Source organism: Dermacentor silvarum, chromosome 2 (genome assembly GCF_013339745.2).
Source record: "Dermacentor silvarum isolate Dsil-2018 chromosome 2, BIME_Dsil_1.4, whole genome shotgun sequence".
Classification (NCBI taxonomy): domain Eukaryota; kingdom Metazoa; phylum Arthropoda; class Arachnida; order Ixodida; family Ixodidae; genus Dermacentor; species Dermacentor silvarum.
This window is the reverse complement of record NC_051155.1, coordinates 46,514,677-46,529,227: the sequence shown is the minus strand read 5'-3', so window position 1 is coordinate 46,529,227 and position 14,551 is coordinate 46,514,677. Positions and strand designations below refer to the sequence as shown.

At 46.5% G+C, this 14,551-nt stretch overlaps 1 protein-coding gene across 3 annotated transcripts in view; it reads right to left on the bottom strand.

The window, feature by feature from the left end:
• The window catches only part of LOC119441445 (glutathione synthetase-like), an 87,045-nt gene that overhangs the window by 48,935 nt on the left and 23,559 nt on the right, over positions 1 to 14,551 (bottom strand). For 2 of the 3 annotated variants that reach the window (XM_049661303.1, XM_037706062.2), the window contains exons 5-6: positions 12,275 to 12,317; positions 8,706 to 8,779 (exon numbers count right to left, since the gene is read on the bottom strand). In XM_049661303.1, the coding sequence (XP_049517260.1) occupies positions 8,706 to 8,779; positions 12,275 to 12,317 (117 nt within the window). The remainder of the gene's footprint in view (positions 1 to 8,705; positions 8,780 to 12,274; positions 12,318 to 14,551) is intronic. The other variant, XM_049661304.1, reaches the window with a different exon arrangement.

The following is a 14,551-nucleotide window of genomic DNA, read 5'->3' as shown; positions in this document are numbered from 1 at the left end:
CTACTTTCTTAACAATGTTTTGTGCGATGCACTTCTAAATCGATTAAAGTGGGTTCGATTTTTTTTGCCAATGTGGCCTGACAATGCAACTGGATGCAGGAAAGGGACACAACTGCAATTTCCGGGAGATTTTCCTGTCAACCGTACAACCGGAAGAAATGGTCCAAATCCGGGAGTCTCGCGGGCAATCCGGGAGACTTGGCAAGTATGCTCCTATCTTTAGTCAGCCAACTGCAACCTATGCCTGCAAATTTTTGTGCTCTCATCACCTGTTGCATGCCCACCTCAATTAATCTCACCACACACTCTCAACAAAGATTACTCAGAAGGGTTTTGGTGCGAGCTAGTTGGTATGAATCATTCATTTTAAACCAGCACCTAAAAAACATGGACAAGGAAGAACACGGGACGAGCGCTGCCATCAGAGCGCAAAGATATCAGAGTGGTGAGCATGAGACTGGGTCATTCGCCCATTTTGTATCAGCCGTACCTGTCAAGGGGTGCAGCAATGTGAATACAGTGGAATCCCGATGATACGATCACGGCCAATACGAATTTCCGGATGATACGAATTTTTCTGAGGTCCCGGCCAAGCCCCATTACTTTGCAATGTGCTAGAGAACGGTTGTTACGAATCGATTTTCGACCCGTGTTGATTGATACGAATAAACGCCACCCCATCGACGGCCGCGAAAGAGAACAGAGCGCAGTCACGTGCGTTTTCGCTTTCCGTTTTGGTGCGGAGGCGCGGACGCGGCACTGGACAGCGCGGAAGCCGCGACTGGACGCGAAGCGGTGGCGCTTTTGTTGCTTTTGTGCTTTTCTTTTGGTCTCTTCGCTCGCTGCGGCAGCCGCGCTTCCCCACGTGCGGCAGCCGCAGCAAGCGAAGGTTCGTGCGGTCTATCGCTTCAATGGAAACTGAGCGGCGTAAGCACAGCGCATACAAAGGTCAGAGCCGCGTGGAGATCGCTTTCAAGATACGGTGCTCGCGACAACACCGACAGCCGGCACAGGCACAAAGTACAAGAATGCATTTGTTGGCAGAGTAGGAGCACCCCCCCCCACTCCCTCTCTCCCGCGCTACCTTCCCGCTTTGCTCCTTTCGCGTGGGGAGATTGCGTCGCCAGTTACTCTTGCGCTCGGTTGCAAGATACGCATGTGGCGCCGCAGGCACAGCGTTGCCCCCCCCCCCTCCCATACCCCCACGGCCTTTCGTGCAACGGAAGTCATGTTTGCTCTCCGCTGTGTGTTCGCTGTCCGTGAAGGCGCGAGTCCCCCGCGCGCTTTCACTCGCACATACGGCGCGTGGTGGTGACGCCCTTGGACTCGTGCTCCACGTCTCATGCTCCTCCTCCGCATCGCCCTCGTTGATCTCCTCTCCCATCGGTGGGCGCACCTCGTGCTTGCTACCGCCCTTGTCGGCGAGATTTTCCAGTGTAAGCCGCAATTTCGTCTCACGCGGCTGCACTGTAAGCCGTATGCGTATACATGGAGTTCTATGGGAGGGTAAATGGGAGTCGGAAAAGGCGCTTCCCCACTTGTGGCAGCCGCAGCAAGCAAAGGTTCGTGCGGTCTATCGCTTCAATGGAAACTGAGCGGCGTAAGCACAGCGCAAACAAAGGTCAGAGCCGCGTGGAGATCGCTTTCAAGATACGGTGCTCGCGACAACACCGACAGCCGGCACAGGCGCAAAGTACAAGAACGCATTTGTTGGCAGAGTAGGAGCACCCCCCCCCCACTCCCTCTCTCCCGCGCTACCTTCCCGCTTTGCTCCTTTCGCGTGGGGAGATTGCGTCGCCAGTTACTCTTGCACTCGGTTGCAAGATACGCATGTGGCGCCGCAGGCACAGCGTTGCCCCCCCGCCCTCCCATACCCCCACGGCCTTTCGTGCAACGGAAGTCATGTTTGCTCTCCGCTGTGTGTTCGCTGTCCGTGAAGGCGCGAGTCCCCCGCGCACTTTCACTCGCACATACGGTGCGTGGTGGTGACGCCCTTGGACTCGTGCTCCACGTCTCATGCTCCTCCTCCGCATCGCCCTCGTTGATCTCCTCTCCCATCGGTGGGCGCACCTCGTGCTTGCTACCGCCCTTGTCGGCGAGATTTTCCAGTGTAAGCCGCAATTTCGTCTCACGCGGCTGCACTGTAAACCGTATGCGTATACATGGAGTTCTATGGGAGGGTAAATGGGAGTCGGAAAAGGCCGCGTTGTAGCCAGTTCTGCACTATAAATGGTTACGTTATAGGTGGTCTATACTGTAAATGCTTTTTACGTACGTGTGCCTGAGTGAGTTCATCTCTTGACTCTTTAATTTAGCTAGTTTTTTTGTGTTTCGATGATACGAATTTCGGCTAATACAAATTTTTTTCGTGACCCCGTAAGATTCGTATCATCGAGATTCCACTGTATTGAAAATGGGCATGTTTAGCCTTATTCATGCCTTATGGATGTCCTCTTATCAGCTGCTTTTGGTTGTATTGCTATGACCTGAAAAGCCGGCAAGTTTGAATAAAGCTGAAATTAGCTGAAAGCTAATACTGCTCACTAATACTGTTGCTCACTAATACTGCTGCACTAATACTGCTCGGCATTGTGAACAGTAGTTGTGATGTTGAGAGGACATTTTCCTGAATAATGTATGTTGAAAGTCCTGACTGTTCTAGGATGGGCACAGAAATGACCAAATGGAAATGATAACGTACGTCAACAGGAACTCATAATTACGAGCGTCACACCCCTCGCGGAACACGCCTATTTGCACAGCTGGTCTCACTTTTTTTTTTCCTTTGTTAAAAAGAAGTGTGGGGAACGAATTAAGCAAAGGATCACCATGCCCGCCTTTATTTGTTTATGTGGTTTGTCTAAAATGTGGTACAGTCGATCCCAGATATATCAAACTCAGATATATCACATTATTCCATATACCGAACAGTTGCAAGATCCCCTTGAAAATCCCATGCAAAAGTATACCGACATACTATGCGTACACCGAACTTACGTTCACTGCCACATTCCACATATCGAACGCTGCGTGGCGCCGCACCCCTGCAAGAGTGTTTCTTCTGACGGGGATGCGATCACTTCTTGCGTCGCTGGAAATATTTAATGGCGACAGATTTGAAACAGCACTGTTTTGCCAGATGCTGTCAAACAGGAGGTTTAATCTGAAGGGCTGTACACGCCAAGAAGGAAAAACGAGTAGGGTGCTCTCAGTCTTGAAAAAAAATTAAATTAAGGGGTTTTACGTGCCAAAACCACGATCTGATTATGAGGCATGCCGTAGTGGGGGAATCCGGAAATTTGGACCAGCTGGGGTTCTTTAACGTGCACCTAAATCTAAGTACACGGGTGTTTTCGCATTTCACCCCCATCGAAATGCGCATATGTATGGCTCATGGAAACTATGGCCGTTCATTATCGGCGAGAGCAGTTCGCCACTCTGCTTCAAGAACGCAAAAGGCCTCCTGGTCTGATACGCGTTCCATAAGAAAGCGTGGAGGACACTCGATCTTTTCACTCAGTGGCGCTGGGCCTGGGATGCTGAACTTGAGATGCTGTGCCACCAGATTTGTCTTCTTGCAGACGAGGGTCTTCTGCACAACGCCACCTTAGGATTCTGCGAGTGGCCAAAACGAATCGGACTCCAACCTCCACTTGGGAGAATCTTTACATTACAGTTTGAATTTAACAGAACCACTACACGCCACATCCGCACTTCGCTGGAATAGTGGAAATGGACTCAGATGTTTTGCAAACTGAAAACCACTTCTGAAACTAAGTGTGTGTTTATACTGGCACTAACCGATGCGGGGGCCAGAGGGGAAGGGCCGAGAACAAAGGGACATACTGGCTGCGAAACTTCGGAATGCTGAGCGGTACACAAGAGACGCGCAAACTTTTTAGGGAAGTTGTGAAGTGAGTACGACTGGTTCTGATAGAAAGACAGTTCCGAACCGGCACAACATTTTACCTGTCTTGTTGCCCATCATGTATGGCAATCGGCAAAACTATTGGTATTGTATGGACATGCGCGGCCGGGCACGCTCACGTGCAATTTGCAGTGCATGAGTGCTGATGGAGGCATGGTGTGTATCCATACAGGCTAGTCTGCTTTTGTGGGGTGTCCATTTCTACCTTATCAATTTAACAAAACTGCGCAACAAGTACTTCCGATGCATGCAAGGAGCACTGTGATCTCGCGTCCAGGCTTTTAGGCTTAGTGTTGCGATCAGTATATCAAAAACCATTCCGCAGCGTGGGCAACTTGTAACGTTCATGAGCAAAAAATAACTCGCCTTTCGTGCATTAGACATGGCCTTTGGAAAAGAAAATATGCGTGTTCCCGCTTTCACAATCTTGGGAAATTGTCCGAGACATGCGGAGATCTCAGATAAGCTTAACATAGACATAATTTGTATTTCAAATTATCGACATATCAAACTATTTCACGATCCTCTTCAAGTTTGACATATCCGGGATCGACTGTAATAATGCCTGCAAACTAATATTTGCATAAATAAGTATGTCACATGACTTGCGAGCAGCTCTCTTTGTCAGTGTGTGTTCCTGTGAGTTCCTAGTTTAAATAACATGTGTATGTCCAAAAGAAGACCGTTGCCTGCATTAATCATTTGTGAAAGTACTGTATTTACTCGCATAATGAATGCACTTTTTTCCTGAAAAATATGCGCAAGGTTTGGGCGTGTGTTCATTATGTGGGGTAAAATTTTAAGCAATTTTTTTTATGCGGCCACCTCTAAAACAATCGCAGTTTCGGCCAATAAGTGAACCATCGATTGTGATAGCAAACGTGCACACAGCTACACGAAGTAAGGATAATAGATTTATCAGCCGTATAAACTTGCAAACATTTCCTCACTATGTGAATTAACAAGCATGGTGTCAGCGCGCACAGGCAAACATGAACACATCACACTCGATGACCGCAGACACTCGCTGTCAAAATGTTGGGATGAGGAAGTGAGGCAGCAACAGCGAGCTAAGTTACCTTCGTGCTGTGTATCGCTTCAACGCAAACTGAGCGGCGAGAACGGCGTACACACAAAGGTATAAGCTGCCGTCGCACCTAGACTGAGCCCCCGACGCAAATCGCTTTCAAGATAAGGTGCACAGCCGCGCAATGCGCAGTTGCTGTGCCACCCTGCCTCCCTCCTTTCCCCCAGCATCATGCGCGCGCCGGAATACAGTGCATTTCCTCCCTCGAATGCGGGAGATTGAGGCGCGATTGTCGGCACCAAAGGCAAAAATGCGCCTGGAGTGTCCATAGAATTGCTATCGCTATAAGCAGGAGACAGAGTACGATTCAACGTCAGATTTGGTGTCTGATATGGCATCCGATACAATCGTACTTGCCGGACGCCATATCAGACACCGAATCATACCGTATCTTTCCTACTCCACGGCAGCAAGTTCACGGTGCGTTCATTAGGCGAGGAAAAGAAAAAAACCACACTTCTTGATTGGAAAAATGGGGAGTGCATTCATTATGCGAGTAAATACGGCATATATAATAAAAAACCCAAATATGAAGGACCCTATTCATACCTGACGGAATAATTTTACATTTCTACTGACCTGTAAACACTGAAGTAAAATCTCGCAGACACAACACCGAGCAGAAAGAGATAACAGGCATTTTAACTTTGCCCTGAGCATGCACCTCTTTTCACGGATACACAAACCTATTGTTAATGACATTTTACCTTCAGGCGCGCCACACAAGTAGCCACAAACTTCACAGAGCAAATACTGACAAGCAACAGATAGTTTTAAAGCTAAGCTTTATATGGCTAGGCAAACCGAAAAAGCGTCTGTCCATCGCCTGTGTACAGAAAACTATCATCATCAGCATTCGCTCGAGCGTCGTCGTCTTCTTCCACAGCTGGCTCGTTGGTGCCCCTCAGGTTGCGCTCGTGCTCGGCATACGCTCGTGCCACTGCTCCCACATTCGTCATCGTCTGCTTCCACAGCTGGCTCCATTGCCGCTAATCATTCCAGCGCAGAATTTCACTTCTCTTCTGTCGTCGTAATGGGGAGGCCGCGTTTACGGAGGTACGAGCCATTGCTTAAGGGGGTATGAGCCATTCATTGTCTTACGCGATGGACAGATTTAATTTTGAAGCAATTTACTTCCGAAGAATCGCAATTGGCAATGGCAGGCGAATGCTGCTAACCACGCCACAGAGAAAGCTCGAGACATTGAGCGGAAGCGACAACGGCGGATTGCAGGCATATACCATCAGTGATGTCGTTCTCTCCGTTGCAGCCGAACGTGTGTGCAACCTCATTAAGGGGGGACGCGGCTTTCGGTACCAACTTTCTTGTTTCTTGGTGGATGTCAATGAAAATTGGTACATAGAATAAGAATGGCTCTATGATGCTTTCATAAAAATTTCAAAGCGCTACCATGAAAACTTTTTGCTAGACAAATTATTTCTTTCTTGAACCTCGCGGAGGGACTGGAGGATTTACGAAATCAAGTGAAAAGTTTGTTACATACTGTATGCACAGCAAAATGTATGCAGAAGGGAATAGCGTTCTCGAAATAATTTTTTTTTCAACACTAAAATTTGTAGTTTATGTTTTCTCCAGTCCCAGTGCAGTGAGCACGCTTACACTGCAAACAAGGAACCCTACTACGAATTCTTAAAACACTAGGATAAAAAAAGAAGAGCGCTATCCCCTAAAGTACAGTTCAGTGAGTCTGACAAAACAAACGCAATCAAAATGTGTAAAGTGGTTACCAAGATATCTGCTCCACGAGCTGAGCAACATGCCAAAAAAACTGTACTGAGAAAACAAGGTTCAAAGTTGTCAAAATTTAATAGGCACCAGGGTTATAGTCCTTTGTGTCCTTTGCGATGCGGCATCGCTTGACCATCTGACCTGATGGTCTGATGAGCTTTTGCAGCTTTCTTTTTCCGCATTGCATCTTTTTCGGCTGGGTTCCTGAACAGTTTCGCCAATACGCGCGGACGATGTTCCATCCGTGCTTGAGGTGCTCAGCTGCACGTCCGCGTCGCGCTGCATGCCACCGTCATTGTCACTGCTGAAGTCGCCGGAGCAAACTTTGTTTTAGACATCGGTGGCTTCGACTTACGAGCACCAAATTGATGCGCAGTCTTGCGTTTCTTCTTGAACAATCGCCGGCCCATGATAACAGACGAGAGCCATTCTCCAAGCTAAGAAGGGCTGAGCTTGACAACGTTTTTCGTTTCTCTAACAAGCGAGCGCCGGTCCGTTATCATAAGTGAGATACAATCTCTAAACCACGCCGCGACGACTTGAAAAGACGCGAAATCGGCTCCTCAGCGCCGTCAGCGCGGCGATTCTAGCCACCGTAGCGGCGAGCAGACGACCTTTCCGCCGGTTGCTAAGGGCAACCGCCCGGGAGACCAATCCGGAGCCGCGTACAGTCACGTGGCGTGCGCTGCCGATCAGAAACCGCCGCGAGACCTTGTAACTTTTGCTTGCTGTGCGCTTGCTCTTGCCTGGTGCAGCTGGCCGAGGCGCCAGATTTGAAGACGGAGAATCGCGCTATCCATAGAGACCAAGATGGCGGCGCTAGGTTACGCGGTTGCGGAGATATCGCGGCTTGAAAAATGCCGTTTTTTCGCTATTTTCGAGAAACTCCTCGCCACCTTAGCTTCGATAAAGATTTTTTACATCATTTCCGTGCGATTTTCCGTGACGAAATTTTGAAATAAAATAGAAAAGAAGTCATACAAACTGAAAATGTGATTTTCAAAAAATCGGTTTTTTGGCCAAATATCGCGATGCGAAAGCCGCGTCCCGCCTTAAGAAACACAAAGACGTAACCAATAATTGAGAAATACTTTAATGAACCGTCCGGATTAACTCAGTCATAACACCTGGGCCGCACATTTCAGCTTCGCTGGTTAACCATCTGTACGGAGGGCTTGGGCGTTTATTTTTTTATATCTCCATGACTTTTTCAGTGATTTTGGCGTCGCCAATTTCGCCTGCTTCAGGAACTTGTCTATATAACCTTTCTTAAAAGCAAGCACCCCCTCTTTCACCCTTTCACTATCAGAATGCTTCCAAAGAGAGGTTTGGGAACCGATGAGCAAAACTTTTTTGCCAACATAATTTATTTTTCGTAAAAGTCAACGCAACATTCATAAAATCATAAACCCAGCCCAAATTCATAAATTTTACAGAAAATCGGGAGAGTTGGCAGGTACATTTTTGTCTTGCATTCCTGCATTCCATGAGCACAGTAGTCTTTTTTTTTGCTAGCTGTGAAATTATAGTTATTACCAGAAGTTCTGCACATGTGCGCATGGGTTAGTAAGTCAGCCGTGTATCAACGTTGTCAGAAATGCCTAGTGAGGTAATTTCGTATCAAATGACCACAGCATGCGGTAAAAATACTGGTGGCCCAATAATGCCTCAAACGTGCCTGCCAGTAGTTTTGGACAATGCAGAGGACACTGGACACTTGTAATCTCACAAAATTTTATGGCACAGCTGGATGGCTGACCCCTTTAATTAAGATTTCTCTGCTTCAAGCGTAACCTATAGTTCCTCTTAAGCTGCAAGCGGCCATCTGTTATGGGCAGGAAGAAAGCTTGAGAATTGTGTCCATCAATTCAGAGAAAATGGTGGGGCCCCCAATGGTCTGACCATGAGATTCCATAGGCAAAACTGACACTCGGGACTCACTTGTCGTTCTTGTAAGCCTTCCAGGCTGCCAGCAGGCCGTTGCAGAGGAGTTTGTCGGTCTTGCACTCAGGCATCTGCAAGGATGCAACGACAAGAAATGCTTTGTAATTTGGGAATGCTGTTTACTCCCTTACTCACTCCAATCTGAAACCACTGCAATAACATAACTAAAACTGTTGTTGAGAGAGTGTATATAGGTCTGCGGGGACCATTCTTGAGACAAGCCTTTGTTGAGCACTGTCTATCAGAGAGAGCATGTGAGGCGTTTTGGGAAGCATTTGTGATCACCTACTAAGTGGAGCTGCATTCTCTGTGGCTGTTCATACAACCGCAAAAAGGGCCCCGAACCACATTTTGAACATGGTAGAAAATATTGCCAATCTGTGCAAGAAGCTCCTGTGAACATGTGAGAAAGATATTATGGCGCTGCATGCAGCTGGGAATTTACAATCTCGTGTCGAAAACAATGAGAAATCACTCACTTTCACTTCCATCATGCAACGTCACTGCAAGCAGCTGGACCCACGAACAGCTATTGGCTGATTTTGTGATCGCGAGAACATTCTCAGTAATACATAACTGCTACTTTATAGTTAAATGAACAAAATATGTCTGCGATCGTGAAAAGATTGAAAAATCATTTCATCTTTGCACTGCTGTTCTATGTACGACAGTTATACACAGCTGCATCTGCTGTTCGTGGCCTCCGAGATAGCAGCAGCGTGCTTTGCAACGTAGCCTAATGTGGCTGCCACAGGTGCTGCAACGAGCGTTTTCGCTGCCAAGACACTGAACTTTTGGGCGGAGATTGGCCCCCATGGCTTTTCCACTGATTAGCTTCCAGCATGAGACAAGAAATGCCATGTATTGTTGCCATAGCTCCCCTTACACTTGAAGGAATTGAAAAATTTGTGCAGCATGAGATCTGTGAGATGACGGCCTTCAATACTGACGCCATTCCATGAATACCATATTTTCCGGTCTATGAGTCGCACCCCCTTCAAAACACGTATATAAGTCGCAGCGGTGTATAAGACGCACCTGTTCATTCGGTAAGCGATTAAAAAGAATTACAGTGACGTTTCACTTCGTGAACATGGGTCACGCACTAGCGTATGGGTGCCATTCCTATATAATTCAATGATATGGACACTTCAGGCACATCTCTACCATTGTGGTCACTGCGATGTACCGTATAAAGTCCAAGGGGGATAACACTGTCCCCGCACACCGCATGCTATACGTGCGAGTGAAAGCATGCGACGGTGAGCCGAATTGCGCACAAGGGAGGAAAGCGGGAAGGCAGTGAGGGAGAGATGGAGTGAAAAATTCAGAAAAAACTATGACTTATACACCAGAAAATATTGTAGCTAAAAAATTTTTCAGGGCCCCTTGAATACAGGAAATTTGGCAGTTGTTTTACCTGATATGTGACTTTCATCTATGTCAATGACAGCACTCTTCTCACAAGTCATAGACTGTAAGTGACATAAAAGTGCCTAAAACATAATACTGGCAGTTCTGAGTAGGACTTATCTTTTGTCGTTGCAGTGCCTTGACTTAATTCTTTTTTTTTTTTTCGTAGATGCCTTCAAAGGTAAGCGATAATAGAGAAACCCACTTGTTGGGACTTCTGAAAGCCCAGTGAGCAGGTCAAAAAACTCCTTGAGAGTCAACAAGCTAGAAAACCATCATACTAGTGTGCTCTGGTATGTTGGTGTCAAAGTACACTCCGTTAGAGGTTCAGTCAAAAGAAAAACGATGCCCCGCTTTTGTGTAAACAAAAAGATGCTCACATCACCAGTGTTATTTCAGTGTCACACACAAAAAAAAAGAGGGGAAAGCCCCAAAGATCATAGTAAAAGTACTAGAAGCCCGCTATTTATGTCAGACACAAATGTCTCATAACATACAAGGTGTGTTAAAAAAGAAACTGAACTTTTGAAATAACGCGCCAACCAGCAGAGGGAGCGCGCTGTGGCTACTGAGCGCATGTAGTGGCAGGTTTAGACAACAAACTGCCATTTGCCGCATTTCGCTCTGACCGTTAGTTGGCGAGCTACAACGCTGAAGTGAGCACATGAACAAGCTGTTCTTCGGATTAGTGCCAAAATGACAATGAAGGAATTGGAAGAACAGTGTGTGTGTGTGAAGTTCTGCTACAAACTTGGGAAAACTTTCACAGACATTTCAGTTGCTTAGCCAAGCATACGGGGAGGACTGTATGAGTAGCACGCAGTGCTATGAATGGTTCAAGCGTTTTGAAGATGAAAGAATGTCGGTCGGTGACAATCCCAAGCCTGAACGACCTTCCACATCCACAGATGATGACCACGTTGAGAGAGTTCGAACTGTGATTCGTGGAAATCGTCGTTTGACTGTTCGTGAAGTCGCTGACGAAGTGCTATCAGCGTAGGATCATGTCATGAAATTTTGAGTGACAAACTTGGGATGCGTCGTGTCAGTGCAAAATTTGTGCCGCGTTTGTTGACTGACGAACAGAAGCAGACCCGTGTTGAAATCAGCCAGGAACTGCTCGCCGCTGCCAATGACGATGAAAACTTTCATAACAGGCAATGAGACATGGGTTTATGGCTATGATGTTGAAACGAAAGTGCAGTCATCGCAGTGGGTGGCCAAAGGTTCTCCTCGTCCAAAAAAAGCACGCATGAGTCGGTCAAAAATGAAGGTGATGTTGGTTGTGTTTTTTACTGCAAAGGCATTGTCCATCAGGAATCTGTGCTACATGGTCACACGGTAAACAAAGAAGTTTACCAGGGAATCCTAGCATGTTTGAGAGATTCTGTGTGCAATAAGAGGCCTGAATTGTGGGAAAATCTGGCTTGGATGTTGCATCATGACAATGCCCCGGCTCACGCGTAGCTCCTTGTCCGCAGCTACTTAGCGAAACACCACACTCCTGTTGTACCCCACCCAACGTATTCCCCGGACCTAGCCCCAGCAGACTTTTTTCTATTCCGCAAGCTGAAAACCACCTTGAAAGGGCATCGTTTCCAAACCGTAGAGGAGATCCAGGACAATGCGAGAAGAGACCTGCACGCCATTCCAGTGAGTGTGTTCCAGGAGGCTTTCCAAAAATGGAAGAAAAGATGAGAAGAGTGCATTGCCAGTAGAGGGGACTACTTTGAAGGGAACAGCACTTAAAATGTTGTACCATAAGCAGTAAAAGTGTTATAGCAAAAGTTCGTATTTTTTAGCACACCTCGTATAATGTCTCTTTTTCACTTGGCCATGGTGTGACTGAGTTTAGGCAGAATGCTAGAGGAACACAATTTTCACAATTACAGTTAACGACTCACATAGAATAGACTCCCTCTAGGAAGAACTCTGATGAGCTAAATTATTGTTAAAGCTAAACGCAGCCTGGGGACCTTTGTTTAGTTTGCCCAAGACTTCCTGCACTAGCATTAAGCTTATGCCCAGATATCATGAACAGATTTGCAAGGTCGTTCCAAGTTACATCCTAAAGGTGGTTTAACAAATCTGTCAGAAGTAAATTACTGGCTTGATCTCCTCATTTCCTGGTGACAGTTGTTGGAAATTCTCACCTGTGCTTCTGTAGCCACAACACCCAGGTTTCTCAATATGTGCCTGTAAAAAAATAAAGAGTGAATAAAGGCACATAAAGAACAAAACAACTACATTAGGCTCACGAATGAAAAATTTGTCAGTTTCAGCCAAAGGAAAAAGCACTGACAGCGATAGCCAAGTTTAGCATTGTGCTTGGACTCCTTGGATGCTGTTCAAAGTATATGCGGGTGTGACATATTGGTGCAACAACACATGCATGGTAACTGCTGCTGGTAAAAGGAACAGCACCCTGGCAGCTACCAGGTGTCCACAATGAGGAGGGCCACCAGTGGTGTTGCAGGCGTCACACCTTGATTGTTGACAGGAATGTTCAAGATGCTTCCCCCTTTTTTTTGTCCTTTAGGCAGCGAAAACTTACTACACATCTCTGAAGACTCTTTCATGTAATTATGGTATGAAGCCTGACTTCTTCAAGTGTGCAACAAATCAGTATTTGGTCAGCTTTTAATGCGATTGTTTCAAAATTGGTGTAAAGTACAGTGTAGCTTAGTGCATTAAAGAAGATGGAGACTTGTTTTTGGCGTTGCATCCCAACAAGTTGTGTATATAAGCGACTGGCAGCTAGAGCCTTGCAATTGTGTGCTAAACTGCCTTCATATCGCACCCACATTTTCCAGTCCTTTTCTCGTAGAAGTTAAAGCTACGTACCTATGTGCTCTGTGACATTAGAGTCTTAATATAGCTCACGTTAGCTTCTGCCACAATGCCAGTGCTATTCTAAGCTACAGAGCGCAGCGGAAACTGTCTTTTAGAATGGAGGAATCAAGCGAAATGCAATGTAAATGCAAATGTTTGTGGCGCCACCACACACCACACACACACAGTTACTTGGCTAGGTATTCTCATGCCGAGTGCCGTCAGCAATTAATTATTCATTCGTGTAAAATGGTCTTGTATGGTTTTGTTTGTCACATAGCGCGCATAGCACTAACAGCACTTTGCTTTTTCGTGGATATTAATGATCATCATAATCAAGCAGCAGTTAAGGTGCCATCCATAGGAAGGGAAAGAAGCAAATATTCCTAGTCTCTGACATCTGAAATCAGGCGGCCTGCGCTCCTGTTACGACTTGAGCCAATTTGAGGTGGCTCAAGTTAACTAAGCTGCACATCGCACCACAAACCAAACATGCTTGCGCTAGTCAACTCAGAGAGATATTTGAAGGTCACATCACAACAGCATTGCAGAAAGCGCGGTGCTCATCACCAAATCGACTCTTTCATGATCTTTGACTCCATGCTTCGTCACATATAACAAAGGACTCTGTCCACTGATGCCAATTCTCTTGGAATGCAAAGCATCCCTCTCACTTTCTTGCACCTGTTAGCCCGTTGAGTGTTCAATGCATCTAGCTTTCAGCAGCACAGTCATGGAGTGGGTTTTGAACAGTGCACCAGAAACTTGCATATGCGTTGGTTTGTGACACGACATGAACATCGGCTCCGATATCCGTGACATAACCTGCTGCCTGCTTCATGCGTAAAGCTGTGCTGCACTTGGCACAAATATTGAACTGTCTGTACTAAGAAATTAAGGGTTCGCACCATAGTTACTGGGTCAAGAGTATGCCACTAAACACAGAAAGAATGAAAGCATGGCAGAAGAAAAAGAACTTGTCAAAAAAGTGCCTATATTCATATTTCTTTGGAAAAGAAAGCAGGGCTATCTATCATATGGAGATGATTAATGTCATACTTGGAACTGAAGGCAATGCAAAAACAAGACATATTCACAAAGGAGGGTACATAGACAAGCATAGGACTCTGCGCTTGCCCTGCATACCCTCCCTTGTGAATGTGTCTTCTTTCTTTGCACTACCTTCAGTTCCAAATATGTTTAGCACACAGGCCATGAAAAAGTTTTATTTGATTAATTTCATGATGAGCTAATCAGACACGTGGTAGTGATGGCACTACCAAAAGGTATTGCACGGTGTAATTACACAGTGATTATACACACATTTCCTGCATTATTTTAATGCGCAGCTCTTAGGCGCCTGTTCCTGCGTTGAGCAATGGCCTCGGTTTAACCATCAGAACAAACGAGTGGAGGATGAAAGACGGCGATAGCGAAGAGAGCATGAGGAGGACAGCGGAGTGCTGCACGACACATGCTCCACGGCAGTGACCCGCTACGAGATGGCGCCACAGTGGCGAGCACCGACACCCAGTCACCGATGGTGTCATTACTAAGGCATGCGGTGAGAACGTTCACCGATACTATATATGGAAACA